Source organism: Bombus fervidus, chromosome 15 (genome assembly GCF_041682495.2).
Source record: "Bombus fervidus isolate BK054 chromosome 15, iyBomFerv1, whole genome shotgun sequence".
Classification (NCBI taxonomy): Eukaryota; Metazoa; Arthropoda; class Insecta; order Hymenoptera; family Apidae; genus Bombus; species Bombus fervidus.
The window spans coordinates 4,098,025-4,113,455 of NC_091531.1; the positions used below are offsets into that span (position 1 = coordinate 4,098,025).

The 15,431-nt window shown below is 28.1% G+C and overlaps 3 protein-coding genes across 6 annotated transcripts in view; 2 read left to right on the forward strand and 1 right to left on the reverse strand.

Annotated features, from left to right (window-relative positions):
- Positions 1–8,534, forward strand: part of Hnf4 (Hepatocyte nuclear factor 4) — a 47,602-nt gene extending 39,068 nt beyond the window's left edge. For 3 of the 4 annotated variants that reach the window (XM_072018672.1, XM_072018674.1, XM_072018675.1), the window contains exons 3-7: positions 383–477; positions 1,192–1,328; positions 1,701–1,971; positions 4,890–5,042; positions 6,084–8,534. In XM_072018672.1, coding sequence (XP_071874773.1) covers positions 383–477; positions 1,192–1,328; positions 1,701–1,971; positions 4,890–5,042; positions 6,084–6,592 — 1,165 coding nt within the window. In that variant the 3' untranslated portion in view covers positions 6,593–8,534. The remainder of the gene's footprint in view (positions 1–382; positions 478–1,191; positions 1,329–1,700; positions 1,972–4,889; positions 5,043–6,083) is intronic. The other variant, XM_072018673.1, reaches the window with a different exon arrangement.
- Positions 8,535–10,084: 1,550 nt separating this feature from the next.
- Positions 10,085–11,902, reverse strand: Psf3 (DNA replication complex GINS protein PSF3). The gene is made up of 4 exons (XM_072017790.1): positions 11,527–11,902; positions 11,185–11,329; positions 10,951–11,080; positions 10,085–10,653 (listed from the first exon to the last, which is right to left on the reverse strand). The coding sequence occupies exons 1-4, from the start codon at positions 11,630–11,632 to the stop codon at positions 10,426–10,428; spliced, it is 609 nt and encodes a 202-aa protein (XP_071873891.1). The 5' UTR covers positions 11,633–11,902; the 3' UTR covers positions 10,085–10,425.
- Positions 11,903–12,057: 155 nt separating this feature from the next.
- On the forward strand, positions 12,058–15,424 carry Tsr1 (Tsr1 ribosome assembly factor). Its single transcript, XM_072017773.1, has 12 exons — positions 12,058–12,286; positions 12,369–12,639; positions 12,712–12,958; positions 13,030–13,227; positions 13,299–13,523; positions 13,592–13,757; positions 13,823–14,023; positions 14,102–14,325; positions 14,391–14,654; positions 14,729–14,839; positions 14,917–15,124; positions 15,196–15,424. The coding sequence occupies exons 1-12, from the start codon at positions 12,181–12,183 to the stop codon at positions 15,351–15,353; spliced, it is 2,379 nt and encodes a 792-aa protein (XP_071873874.1). The 5' UTR covers positions 12,058–12,180; the 3' UTR covers positions 15,354–15,424.
- The last annotated feature ends 7 nt before the right edge of the window (positions 15,425–15,431 follow it).

Consider the following 15,431-nt stretch of genomic DNA (forward strand, 5'->3'; position numbering starts at 1 on the left):
TGGACATATTAATGAATATTACTTGATTGTGAATAATTAATTCATGAATTCATCAAATGCTTAATTCTGTATTTCATATAATCCTAGATTGGTGAATTCTTTCTTCAAATTATTTTCTTATTTCCCCATATATTATACGGTATAGTTGCTATAGCATTTATAGATTTTATTATATATAATAATATCTATAAATAATCTATATATTATATATATAGATTATTTATATATATATATTATATATTATTATTTATATATATTATATATTATTATTTATATATATTATATATTATTATTTATATATGTATTATATATAGATTATTTATATATTATATTATACAAAAATCTATAAATTATTGAAAATGTAATACTTTTTTTGTTGCAGATTTAGTAGAAATTGTGTAGTAGATAAGGACAAGAGGAATCAATGTAGGTATTGCAGATTAAGGAAATGTTTCAAGGCTGGCATGAAAAAGGAAGGTATGCGCAAAAGTTCTAACATCTTTTTAATAAATATTTTCATGTTCAATAAATATTCCGCGTCTCTTTCCGCATGATTATTAAAAGTAAGAATGGGCAATTATATTATTAATAAAATAAATTATAGCAAACGATATACTTAATTAGGAAAAAGTTACTATTATTTGTAAGTTATTAGTAAGATTTTATACGACTTTGATATTATTTGTGCAAAATTATAATAGTCACCTAATCGCATTATAGCCTTTTTAGGAGACTGGAAACTTACCATGAATCATTAATTAAAAATTCATAGTTTCCACCTCTGTGGAATGATAAACTTAAATATAGAAGCTAATATTACCACTGAAGAAACTATTCAAATTCTTTACTTATCAAGTAATTTTTTTTTTAAGATTAACATTAAATCGAATCATGAGTAGCAAAAGTAACTTGAAGCTATATTTAATTTATATATATAATAAATGACGTTGCAAAAGTTCTAAAAAAAACAATAATGCTTTTTTCTAATATTTGTAATAATTTCATCTGTCAAAAAATATTTTTTTTATTTATAATACGACAAAAAGAACGAAGTATATTCTCAAGCAGTTAACTAATGACTCAAAGAAAATATACCAGTATACAAAAGGGCTTGTAATAATGAGTCATTTATGTACATTATAAATCATCGTTGGAGTGAAAAGAACTTTCTATTTGCTTATTTTGTTTCAGCTGTACAAAATGAAAGAGATCGGATAAGTTGTAGAAGGCCAAGCTATGAAGAACAAAGCAACAACGGAAGTGGACTTTCTGTTGTTTCTCTTCTTCAGGCGGAAATGCTTAGTAGACAAGTTGGTGCTGCTCTCGAGGTCAGTTTGTGTGAAATTTAAGCTTTATTTATTCTTTTGCTTCTTGGTTGTAATGAAACAAATTTAATGTAGTAATTTTAACATTAGAATATCGACCTGCTTAATGCAAATATCAAGGTTGATAAACATCCGGTTACTTTTGTTCTTCGCAGTATTAAAGTTGAAATTATTTAAATTTCGCGCCAATTGAGATGTAGAACGGTTATACATTGAGAGTAATAAATTATTGTATTTTAATACCTACAATCTCCATATATTCTCTTAACTAGAAATAATTTATGTAATTAATAAACCTACAAAATATATTTCAATATTACTCTATTCAATATACATAAGTCGCGTAATGAGTAATTCGAGATTATGTTTAAACAGTTAGGCAGTCCGAACAGCGATATAGACCTGAGCACAAAACAAATCGCCAACATAAACGATGTTTGCGATAGTATGAAACAGCAGCTTCTTATCCTGGTCGAATGGGCCAAGTACATACCGGCTTTCAGCGAATTAACCCTTGATGATCAGGTAGCACTCCTGAGGGCACACGCGGGTGAACATCTTCTCCTAGGCGTTGCCAGGCGCAGTATGCAATTGCAAGATGTCCTTCTTCTTGGGAACAATTGTATCATAACCAAGAATTGTCCTGGTACGTTTCTCTATGATTCCTTCTGGGTGGTGGTACAAGGTTTTTTATAATTAATCCCTCGACGATTAAAATATTAGTAATAATAATATAAAAAGTTTGGTTTTGTCATCTAATAAAATATGTATGATTTTTTTTATATTATGCTATACACATTACATTACTGTGATTATTACTGTAAGATTGCAGTATAATGTTTCATATAATAAAAAAATTTCATATAATGTAATGAAAAATTTATAATAACAAATTTTGATTTCATATAAGTAATATTAAAGCATAAATAAGAAAAGCTATCATCAAGGGATTAAAAAAGGTTATATGGTCGAGCTTATATAAGTTTTTTAAATAATCATATTATTTGTAGATTAACCCAAAATTATTAACAACAAAATTGACACTAACACAACTATCATTTAAAAACATTCATTTACTAACTACTGTAGTAGTAACATAGCTTTCAGCAATAGTTAAGCAAAGAATGCATATTTAATGAATATATATATAAATTGCTTTAAATCAGATTATTTAATTTTTGACACATTGAATAATAAACTTGTTACAAATTTATGCTAAACTTGTTATTATTACTGGATCAAATATTTATTTTGCTCAAATAAGTCTATATAATACATACATATAATTATGAGAATACCCTATTAAAAATATAGTGACATATCTTAATGTTCTCCAAGACAATTATCAACTGTCCTTTCACTGTTACCAATATAATATACGATCTGTACTACTAAATCTGACTATATCTCTATATGTAATCTGATATAACTGTTCCTAATTGATAAAATAAATGCTCCTATTCATGCTTGAAGTATTCTCTATGTCATTTGAACAGTATATCATTCAATCACTAATGATTATGGACCTTATTAAACTATTTATAAACTGATTCATTGAAATAAAATATCCTCGATTGTCACCTTGATTTACAGATTTAAAGACCCATGAAAATTCATAAAACTATTATAAAAATTATAAATAAATATATCTCGGTCATCCCTAACACCCTCATGCGTATGTATAAACGAGATGATACAATATTGTTTATAAAATAATTTAAATAATAGTTTAAATAAAAAGTAGTTCGTGATAAATGTATAATAATTCACTATAGACCACATAATACGTATTATGATCTAGCACCAAAAAATTAAAAGAAACTTTTATATATTTTGTTTGTAAAAAAATTATCAAGTTTCAAGACAGGAAAGGAGGGAAAATTTTTTGCCAAGTAATCTTCTTAACAATCGATTATCGCATCAAAATATATTTTCTCGTGACTACTCACGATATCAATTTGGCGGTATGAAACAACTGAAGGTATTATTATCCCGACATAATAAAGATATTATCGCAATATTCGATCCGTCGATGTCATCGACAGATAAGATTTCATTAGATTGCGAGTCTCGGAAGAGATAAGAATAAATCATATTTGTTTTAAAAAGTTGCCGCAGACATAATAAGATATCTTTAACATTATTTTATCAAAATTGAAATATTTTACGAAATTTGTACAACTTCGTTATAAATTTTATGTTAACTTTATTGTTAAAATAAAATGTAAATTGTTAATCTTGTATTTCTATTTCTACTTATAATTATTTGTTTCTTAAAAATTATATTTGTAATTATCTGCAAATTTTTATGAAAAATATTATAAAAAGATATCTAAGATGTTATGGTTATTCCAAATTTGCGATAACATACTAATCCTGTTACTATATCTTTATCTGAGGTACTTTAAAATTATTTTCAATCAAATTCCCGAGCGAGTATCTTAATTTGTGTATTTAGACTTTTGCAATTCATTCTCTAAAGTATCGAAAACGTCGTTCTTATGATATAATGTTTGCAATTTATCTTATGATATTTAAATATATATGTCAAAAATTTTAAATAGTGTTAATTAAGACTTCTATGATAGATTTATTCAATTGCCATTACCAGCTAAACTAACATTTCTTCAATTTTTTTATTTGCAATCTTTTAGCTTACGTGTAATCAAGTATAAAATAATTATAAGTGAAAAGTAGAGCTTACTTGTGATTGATAAGTTTCTTAATTGTAATTCGTACTTGTTAAAATAGGTCTGGCATAACTATAGGAAAATATAGGTGAGAAAAATATAAACTATTGCATGATGAATCATCTCTCATATGTCACTAGATGTTAAGAATAAATATTTAATTTATTTTTATGTATTATTCTATTTCTGTTAAAGTTTTGTGGAAAATAATCGTGTACTTAACACTGGGATAATGTGACATTGAAATCGTTATGGTGAACCGAGACAATCGATACGTTAATTAATACAATTTATAGTGAACTATAAGATAGCATAAAAAATTATTTAATGTATAAAAAGTCATAAGTTTCCTAAAAGTAATTATTCAAACATATCTACAAAAAAAGCTGTTATTAAATACAATTATTCAAATTTTTCTTTTAATTAATCTATATTACATCAATTGTTACAATAGATTATTGGCGATTCAGTTCAAATTGTAGATTAAATTTCCAATCTTTCTGTCCCATTAACATAAAATACCTCTCAAACTTCACTATTCCAACAACAAAGAAAAACTTCATTATTCTAATAATAATAAAAAAAAAAGATATTTCATAAATTCCATTCTTCAAAATAATTAGTTAAATATTTACAAAGCTATCGATAGTCTCGTTGGATAAATTGCACGAACAATATTTGGGGTAGTAGCTAGTAGAGACTGAGTCCGGTCTTCACGTTGCTAGTTGCAGTAGCATGAGTGCAAAGAAAAAATAGGTTTGACGTATTGGTTATTGGGGTGTCGTTGCTTTCCTTTAATACTTCACCAACTATAATCCGGGCTCAGTCAAATGGTAGTAGGTGTCGATAGGAATGGTTTAACCGTGTTTATCAGTCATATCATTATCCGCAGAGGGCCGTAATCAGGATCTGGACATTAGTAAAGTTGGCATCAGGGTAATGGATGAATTGGTGAAGCCTTTGAACGAAGTACAGATCGACGATACGGAGTTTGCTTGCTTAAAGGCCATCGTCTTTTTCGATCCCAGTAAGTATTTCTTTGATTTAAATAATATAACCGTAGACTGAACTATTGTCCCTAAAATCATTGTTGTCCGGATCATATTCTTTTGAAATAAAATAAAACATGGTTTAATAAAAACAAATGCTTGTTTCATGTAATAGGTAAATGTAGTGATGTCTAAAAGTAACCGATTTAGGTAACAATTCTTTAGGATAACTTTGTTATTTTGAAGTTAGATTGTAGTAAAATAAGTTTTTTTCATTTTTGTTTTAAGAAACTTGAATAGCCTTAGCTTCCTTTTGGTATATACCTGACATGCTTCTATTGTATTTTTGTTCTAAGAGTTTGAAGTTCTTCTATATAGTATAATATCTTTTTAATATTTTAGAAAGTACAAATTTGTTGATATACAGTTGCATCTAATACATTGGTATCTTATTATTTATATCATCTTCCATTCTCACTCATCCCTCGCTCACTTTCACTCACTTATTCCCTATTGAATCACCATTTGTCACCATTAACTCCTACTATAAATAAGTGAAACCCCTTATTACTCATAGTAACAAACAAAACGTTTATTATGCATATTACAAACAAATCTTCTAATGTGTTTAAATCAATTTCTTATGAAGTCTTAAGAAACAAAAGCTTCTTTCGATCACGGTTATTCTTGGTTCAAGATAATCTTCGATAATATCCTATTGATTATGTCAAGTTGAAGAACAACGTAGAATTTGCGTGTCATTCGGCGAAGATTTGCCGGCACGCGAGAACGATTGTCTCAATGAGATTTAATTGATGATCGGCGCGGTCACCGTCGCTATGCCGAAATGGATTGCAAGCAATGCACGCATGCTCTGCTTTTTAATATGTGTAAATATATGTATAATAAAAGTCAGACGAAAATATAAAATAAAATTTGCTCATGCGGGCTGAGTTACTTTGATATGTAATATGTATATTTATTTCATAAAATTTTTGGATTAATAATTGGTTGGAAAAATGTGATTTTCACTGATATCATTTTTAATCCAAAATAATCCAAAATCTTTCTGTTAACAGATGCAAAAGGCCTAAGTGAACCACAGCGAATCAAGCAACTGCGTTATCAAATTCAGATTAACTTGGAGGATTACATAAGTGACCGACAATACGATAGTCGTGGTCGTTTCGGTGAGATCCTTCTGACTTTACCAGCTCTACAATCCATTTCTTGGCAAATGATCGAACAAATCCAGTTTGTCAGGCTGTTTGGAGTCGCACACATTGACAACTTACTGCAGGAGATGCTCTTAGGTGGTGCAACAGCAGAGATCAACGGTGTTGCAACTCCAATACCAATTTCAAACGCTCCTGGTAGTTATGTGAGCAGCAACGAGAGTCCTAGCAGTCCTTTAACCCCAACAAATATGGCTCCATTAAGTCCTCAGGATCATATGTTGAGTAGTGGAAGTCCTGTAATGATCCTGAGGGATCTTACACCTATTTCGAATCAAGAAGACGTGACTAGTGTAACAGGATTCAGGATGTTTAAACAGGAGCCCAGCCTTGAAACTGAATCAACCTTTTAATGATATTAAAAGACGTCAAAGTTTAAAGATTCTGACGCATTGATTAACAAAATGCATAATTACTGACACACCAACTCTATAAATGTTAAATACCTATACAGAAACTTAAAATATTATGAAAGGATGCAGAAGGACTTTTGAGATCAAATTTAAATGATTAAACTTTATTGGTAAGAGTTAATGTATTCATTTTCTCGGATTTTTGGAACAAGAGTGCATTCTACGAAAGTTTATAGTCTACTTGAACTTCTGAAAATTTTCACATAAAACATATTGCAATATAAAGCCAGAAGTTGTTTCTTAAAACAAATTCTTTGACCGAAAAGAAAATGATTGCAGAGTTATCAAAAAACAAGAAAGAATTTAGTTTGTGTGTCATAAAACTTCCTTTGGATGATTGATTTTCAAATGTTTAAATTGGAGACAAATATTGAGAATACATTAAAACAAATTCACAAATTTTAAGGTGGATGGAAAAGGAAAGATTCCACATAATCTATAAAGCATAAAATGTTTTAAATTGACATTATTCGTTTTATTACTTTTCAACTTTTTGTGATTTGAGTGAATCAAAAGAACTCGTTGAAGATATTTGAAGATGATACATAAGATGGAGGACTGCTTTCAAACATTTTTAAAGATCTCGAAACATGCGATAAGATTTTCGAAAAGGTATCGAAATTCTTCAGAGATCCCAAAAACAAGAATGGATTTCTAAAAATCGTTATCAGCTTTGCGACAAGAAACTCAGATTTTTTAACGATCTCTAGTGATCTTTTTGAACAATTTTTAAATGCTAATGATAACCCTTATTAGATTTACAAATAAACAAACAGAACATTTTTTTATTCACACGCTACGTTTATAAATACATTTTTTAAAATGGTGCAACTTAAGTGATCATTTTTAAAAAAGTTTTATCAAACTTCTCGCATTCATATTCATCAGTTTTGTTTGTAGTTTAAGAACACTTTTTAGAACTAGATTAAGAAATATCAGAAGTGTTACCAAATTTCTGATTATTGAGTAAAAGTCGCGCTCAATCAATTGCTCAATTACTCATTTTAATCGTCGTAATCATAAGGTTCAATCAAAATCAGTCGATATTTAATAATAAAATACTTTTGTTACTTGGAACTTAAACTAAATATATAATGACATTAATTTACTTCTTATTGCATAATATTTAATAACCGTATTTCATAAATATCATCGGAAGTAAACAAATCTTTAACTTACGGCAAAAAGGAAGAAAAGAAAGACATGGCGTTTATAGAAAATTGTATAATTTTCTCTATTACAGAGGAACAATCTTTCTTTAGATTTATTATTTTCTCATGAGCTATGCTTCATCAACGTTTTCTATTTTTAATTTCATCAGAAGATCTTTTGTTTAATTGGATCTTGTTATGTACGATCACATAAATGCAATCATAAATCTTAAGTGTTATATTCATAGTATATAAGCGTATAGTTATTTATACAAAGGGTTTATTAATTATATTATTTATAATGTATTCCTACCAGAGAATATTTTTGTTACCACAATAAAATATCTTGTTATTCTTGTTATATAGAATATGCATTGTATTATACGTACATGTTAATTATGATGATGATTATTTTTATAAATACTTTTGTAAATTAAACGTACGTTACATTCTTCTAAAAAGAATATTGGACAATATCGACCATCTCTTTCTTACACATCGATAAATATCCATAAGAGTGTGTGCAACAAGATTTTAAATATTGTACATAGTATTTTATAAGGATAAGTTATGTTTGTATACATACTAATTTTTATCTAATGAAGTCATCTTAATGTCATTTACAAAGATCAGGGTACAAACATGTAATTATCATTTCAAAATCTAATACTTTCTAGGAAATGTGCCAATATAAAATATATGACTTTCATAATAAATTCATTTTATTTACATTTATAATTTTATTACAATGACAAAGTTTCTTGTTTTTACCAATCAAATAAAAGATTTTAAACTTAACAAATACTTTCATCTTAATATCATGCTCATTCGTTCAACACATAGGAGATATTTTTAGTCTAGATACTTCTTAATATACATAACAAATTATTTAATATTAAAACCTAAATTTTTTTAATCATTTTCTTTAATCTTCTTTAAGTTTTTAAGTTTTTAATCATTCTCTTTATATAAAAAATTTCAAATTTTTATTTTAAAATACCTATTATTTAAACAACAAAAGTAATATGTCATACATTTATAATAATTTGAAATTTTGTCAAGAAATTTATTCAAAATAATTCTTTTGTATTATTTTGAAAAAGTTCATTAGGAAATATTTGTAACTTGTTAGGTTCTAATGTTAAATAACTTTCAAATTGAATTAAAACGTTTTCTCTACATTCAGTGCATAAAATGTTTAATAAAGAATTGTAAATATAAAAATATTTATTTGAAATGAATGAAATATTCAAACTATCAATAGGGGCCAGTCTCTTCATTTTTTAAATATAATAACAATTATTTTTAAATGTTTCATAGAAATTATTTTTGTTCTTGTGTTATTATATATTAATGCTTTAATTAACTGACAATACAACTGATACTGTTACTCAAAAACAGTAAATTAAAAACATGTAAATTAACAAAACTTTATTTTTTTCAATCAACTAAAAATATTAATAAAATATTGGAGTTTATATAAGAAGGCAATATGAATATTTTTGTGAATTTTTTTCACCATTTAAAAATGTTTCGCGTTTTTTTTGTGCACAATAAATGACATTCCACATAAAAAATCAAAACTAATTAGCAAGTAGTTAGCACCTTTCTCAACGAAGAGAGGAGCACTCGCCATTGCAATGCAATTTTTTTTTAGCAAAGGAGTACTTTTGTTAATGTCCTGTACATTTGGAGTACGATTTGTTTTTCATTTTCATCAGAACTGTTTACCAAATTTATTGTAAAATTACGAGTAAAAAACTTTGTAGAATTTGAAAATTGATGTTATTCGAAATTATTATAAACACAGTAAATATTTAATAAATAAAATACGTATATTTTTATATGGGAATATTGAAAAAATAAACAGTCTATAGTAATAGTTAATTAGGAAACTAAAATTAATCGTGACAATGTAATTAAATATAAATGAAAACTATACGTTGAAAAAATAAATAGTTGTTCTACATATACAGAATGCATATACACACAAGAAATATAATTTAAAAAATTCTAAACAAGTTGTTAATTCCAAATGTTCATCGTGACTTCTGTTAAGTTTCGTATTTATGACCGTATAAGAAACGATAATGTAATTAATTAATTATAACAATATTTTAAGTTGTAATATTATTGTTAGTATATAACGCAAAATATAATATATAAATATAAAAATAGAGCATTTTATGTAGCATGTGTGTACGCCCAGACAAAAACTGTAAATTAGTGAAAGTGATAATATTATAATTATAAAATGTATAACAAGTGCGTTTTTTCATAATTTCTTTGTATTTATTTTTTTACTCAAGCAAATTTTAACTATTTTCTAATTTTTAAATAAATGAAAGAATATTTATTGCAATATCAAATACATTAATATATTTCCAATAATCAGCTTTCTACAATATGGTAGTAATATGCAAGTTCATTGAAAATGTAATTTAAAAAAGTTATGTTATATGATTTATGTTATAAAATGTTTTACACCTGTTTCTCGATTATTCTAAATAAACTCAGTTTATTCTACAATATTGATATTTTCAAATTATTTAAAAACTTGATAAAAACATTATTCTACAAATTATTGACATTCGTATGCTATATCATTGTAAAACGAAAAAGCTAATCAAGTTCATATTTGTCCCGTTTCCGTTTTTTCAAATTTGTCGCTATTTCGGAAATAACCATTCCATTTGTACCCATTTTTAACCATTCTGTAAGACGAACTTTGGCTTGTCGACCGATAAGGAAGAGATCTCTTTCAAGTCGAGGAAGTTGAATTGCTAATGTAGGATCAGATGTTAGATTCTGAGACCAATCCATTACTAATTGGAAACGGGACTTAAATGTCTGAAAATGAAGAATGAAAAGGCCCCATATATTTCGAAAAATATATTAGAAAAGATAGAAATTAATTCTTGGCTGTGACCTACTTATCATGATACTTTAGTTTTATAGTTATTGAAATTTGTAACTTCAATTCTGTATACATGGATTAATTAGAATATCTTTCAATTATAAGATTTCCAATGTTTTACATAACACACATGATATATTCATAAAAGTATTTGAATACTTTTGTGAGGCATTATATCTTATTAAAAAATAAAAAAGACATAGTACCTATTTTTACTATAATTCGCTTACCTGTAGTAAACTTTCTGCAATTATTTCAGAATCTTTGCCACTGAATTTTCTTACATGCATTCCTAATTCATAATAAAATGGATTCCATCTACTTAAAACTATAGCATCAGCATCTGCTTCTAAAATTTCTCTAAAAGCACAAATGATATAAATAAGTATACACAGGAAAGTGTTTGTAAAGATTTGTTTAAATAATATATTGTTGAAAAACAAATAAAAATTTAAAAATCAAACCTGTATCCTTCTTTGTATATATTTGGTATATCAATATTAACTGCTGGATTTTGTAAATTTTTTAATGCATCTGCTAGCCATAATGGAAACTCTACTTTGGATCCAACTTGTAAATCCTCAGATTGACACGAAGGATCCAAAAAACCTTAAACAATAGTATTCATATCTTTAACAATATTATATATCATTCTTATCAGGTATTGTATACATAATATGAATATACTGTGATTATTATATAGATTATATACAAATATAATGTAGAATTTTTTGAAATAGACTAATTGGAATATAGTTTTATAGAATATATTTCAGTAAATAATAAAATAATAAATGAAAAATTACCTAAACCAGGTAAATCTACTTCAATTTTACAAGATATTCGTTCTTCAGTAGATAAAATGTCAGTTATTGCAAAATAATCCGGGATATAACTTTGACAACATGCCATTTTACAAAACTAACGCATGTTAGCATAAACAATGAATTATCCAAAGCTCACCTCAATTCAGTGTAACCATTGACTAAAAATAGGGTAGACGTGACATTAAATGGAACATGTGTCTCAGGTTATGAAATACCGACCTGCCAAAGGATCAGAGTGTTTCTTACGCTCCCTGTGGTTCTCCAGGGCAAACATAGGAATTATCACAGACGACTCGTCAGCGAATATAATGCCACAGAGGACATCTGTTAGTCACATAGTATTGCATTCCTGATTCCAGGCCAAGCCATATGTTACTAGCTATCCTCACATGCTCCAAATTGCAGTTCTTTCCATCTTCTACAGATGGCGTTACAAGCCTTATCGCACAGTATTGCATCCCTGGTATATGAACAAGCCATGTGTTGCCATCTATAGAAGATGGAAGGAACTGCAACTGGGAGCATGTGAGGATGTGAAGCAACACACGTCTTATCGTGGGGTTGTACGCATGGCGAACAGTTAGATTTACTATAAAGATATTTAATTTACAAGAATATATACTTTCAAATAAAATGACAAAGCAAGAAGTACATCGACCTGGTGCATTTAAGCAAGTTAATAAACAACATAAAACGGGTAGACATCGTAGTAAAGGATCAATAAGTAACGAGGTTAAAGGTAAAATTCTTTGCAATTTATATTATTATAACTTCTTAATATTTTACTGTTTTCTATATTTTTTAATTTGCAACCAATATAGGAAAAGTTGGAGTAAAAGTTCTATCGAAACGTGCTACTAAAAATCTTGGAAAGAATGCCCGAAGGCTTCAATCTTCACAAATTAGAAAAAGAAAAAGAGAGGAAGTGTTGCAGCAAAAAAGGAATTTTGGTGGATCCCAATCTGCACCTATTCTTATATGCATTATTCCATTACAAGAAGATTTAGATACTGATAATATATTATCAATAATAACAAAAGCTGACGAGTCTGCAAATATAACTAATAGCCCATGTGGTACAATACATTTAAGGTATAATGCTACTATGATAAATGATATTAATAAAAATATGAATTATTGATTATCAATCTTTTTTTATGACAGTGTACCTAGGTTCAAGCAACGCTTTTCTATTGTGGTCCCACCAGTTGGTAATTTGTTTGCCACATTGGATATAGCAAAAATAGCTACAACTATTCTTTTTATTGTATCCGCTACAAATAAATCTGATAATAGTCCCAGATTTGAGGTACTTGATGACTGGGGAAAAGAAATTATTATGCCCTGTGTTGCCCAAGGTTTGACGACTCCTCTAATAGCACTTACAAATGTTGAAAGTCTTCACATAAAGGTATTGTGTTTTTGATATTTATTATTATATTTTGTGGAAAAATAATTTCAACTTTACGAACTTTATTACAGAAACGTCAAGATTTTAAAAGTCATGTACAATCCGAACTTTCTAAGTGGCTTCCTGAGGAAAAAGTTTTGCAATTAGATACTCCCACTGATGCTTTTAATGTTTTACGGCGTGTTGGTACTCAAAAGCAAAGAACTGTATCATATAGAGACAAAAGAGCTCATTTGTTAGCAGAAGAAATAAAATTTAAATGTAATGAAGTAGGTATTGATGTAATAATTATCTATACTAATTAAAAGATAAGTATATATTCAAATTTGATTTCATTTAGAACTCCACAGAGCTTGGAACTCTTATGATCTCAGGATATCTTAGAAACTTACCATTATCAGTTAATGGTCTAGTGCACATACCTGAATTGGGAGATTTTCAAATGTCTCAAATTGATGCACCTGAAGATCCATATCCAATGGAAAAAAAGTTGAGGAAACATTGTAATGCAATGGACGATGAACCATCCACGCGGGTTCTTGAACGCGCAGATCCAGGAAAACAAGTAAATTCATGAAATAAAATAAGACTTTGAATTTTTAAAAGCAATGATCAATTTTCTTAATTTTTTAGGAATCTCTCATAAGTGAAAATATACCTGACCCTATGGATGCTGAACAAACTTGGCCTACAGAAGAAGAATTAGCTGAAGCTAAAGCTCAAAGAAAAAAAATTGTAAAGAGAGTTCCAAAAGGAACTTCTGAATATCAAGCAGCCTGGATTCCTGATGAGGATGGAGGTATTTATTTTTTAGTCATAAATTAAATTTGGAGATACATATTATTCATTCCTTGTATTTTGTAGAGGAATTGAGTGAGTGCTCGATCGATGAATCAGGAGATGAGATGTCTATTGATGAACCAAAATCTCAAGCAGATAGTGGACCAGATGCAGAAGAAGACGAGGAAGAATACGAGACAATTACTGTATCCGAAGTTCCTGATGAACGATACGATCAGAATATCGATATGACAGAAGAAAAAGAAGCAATGGAAAACTTGAAGAGTATGTTTGTTGAATATATGTATATTACATTATTGAATATGTATTTTATAATCTTTAACCACAATTTTTCAAATATAGACGCAAAATTAGACGCACAATTTCCTGACGAAGTAGATACACCTCAAGATATGTTGGCAAAACAGAGGTTTCAAAAGTATCGTGGACTTGAATCATTCAGAACAAGCCCGTGGGATCCGAAAGAAAACCTTCCTATTGATTACGCTAGAATATTTCAATTTGAAAATTTTGATCGAACGCGAAAACGTATATTTAAAGAATCTCAGGAAACAGAGGGTGCTATGGTATGAATATTTGATTAATTAAAAACTAATTATCTATTCATGCTAAATTATACAAATATTTTTAGCCTGGTTGGTATATCACAATTCACGTTGTAAATGTACGGCAAGATCTTTTTATCGCATTTTCTTCATTGGAAAATCATCCGTTAATTGTATTTGGTTTACTACCGAACGAGCACAAAATGTCTGTCTTAAATGTGGCATTGAAACATATTAATATTAGTCCACAACCGGTGAAATCTAAAGAAAAATTGATATTTCAATGTGGGTTTAGAAGATTCACTGCGTGCCCAATATTTAGTCAACACACAAACGGAAACAAACATAAAGCATGTATTATATTCTGTGAGATTTTAATATATTCTATTTATATCTTATTACTAAGAATAGAAATATTTTTCAGTATGAGCGGTATTTTCGTCCAGAAAACACTGTCGTAGCAAGCATGTACGCTCCAGTTACTTTTCCACCATGTCCAGTGTTATGTTATGTTCAAAAATTGAATAAATCATTGGTAAGGAGGCAATAATTATACACAAGTTAAAGGTTGATTCCATTCTTATATCATTAAAAGTTACAATATTTTTGTAGGAATTAATTGCAACCGGAAGTGTATTATCTGTGAATCCAGATAGAATAGTTGTAAAACGTGTTGTTCTTAGCGGCCATGCATACAAAATACATAAACGATCAGCAGTTATAAGATTTATGTTCTTTCATCGAGAAGATATAAACTGGTTTAAACCAGTTGAACTACGAACGAAATATGGTCGTAGAGGACATATAAAAGAACCATTGGGTAGATAGATCATAAATGTTTTTAATTTATTGACATATTTTATTAAAAAATGACTTATTATTTTTTCCTAGGTACTCATGGTCATATGAAATGTGTATTTAATGGTCAACTGAAGTCGCAGGACACGATTTTAATGAATTTATACAAAAGAGTATTCCCAAAATGGACATATGAACCTTTATTGTTAACAGAGTTACAACATCACAATGAAAGGATGAACATAGAATAAAATCTGTTAATTAAAGTATTAAAATGTATATATATATATATATTAAATAAAATTTTGTCATACATTTAAAATGCCTAT

Excerpts from the sequence above, each read along its gene's own strand:
- Psf3 (XM_072017790.1), bottom strand. The coding sequence starts at position 11,632 with ATGGCATGTTGTCAAAGTTATATCCCGGATTATTTTGCAATAACTGAC. Across the intron at positions 11,330-11,526 it reads AGTAGATTTACCTGGTTTAG|GTTTTTTGGATCCTTCGTGT; the intron begins GTAATTTTTCAT and ends CTATTGTTTAAG. Across the intron at positions 11,081-11,184 it reads ATATACAAAGAAGGATACAG|AGAAATTTTAGAAGCAGATG; the intron begins GTTTGATTTTTA and ends TTGTGCTTTTAG.
- Tsr1 (XM_072017773.1), top strand. The coding sequence starts at position 12,181 with ATGACAAAGCAAGAAGTACATCGACCTGGTGCATTTAAGCAAGTTAAT. Across the intron at positions 14,024-14,101 it reads AGCAATGGAAAACTTGAAGA|ACGCAAAATTAGACGCACAA; the intron begins GTATGTTTGTTG and ends TTTCAAATATAG. Across the intron at positions 15,125-15,195 it reads ACATATAAAAGAACCATTGG|GTACTCATGGTCATATGAAA; the intron begins GTAGATAGATCA and ends ATTTTTTCCTAG.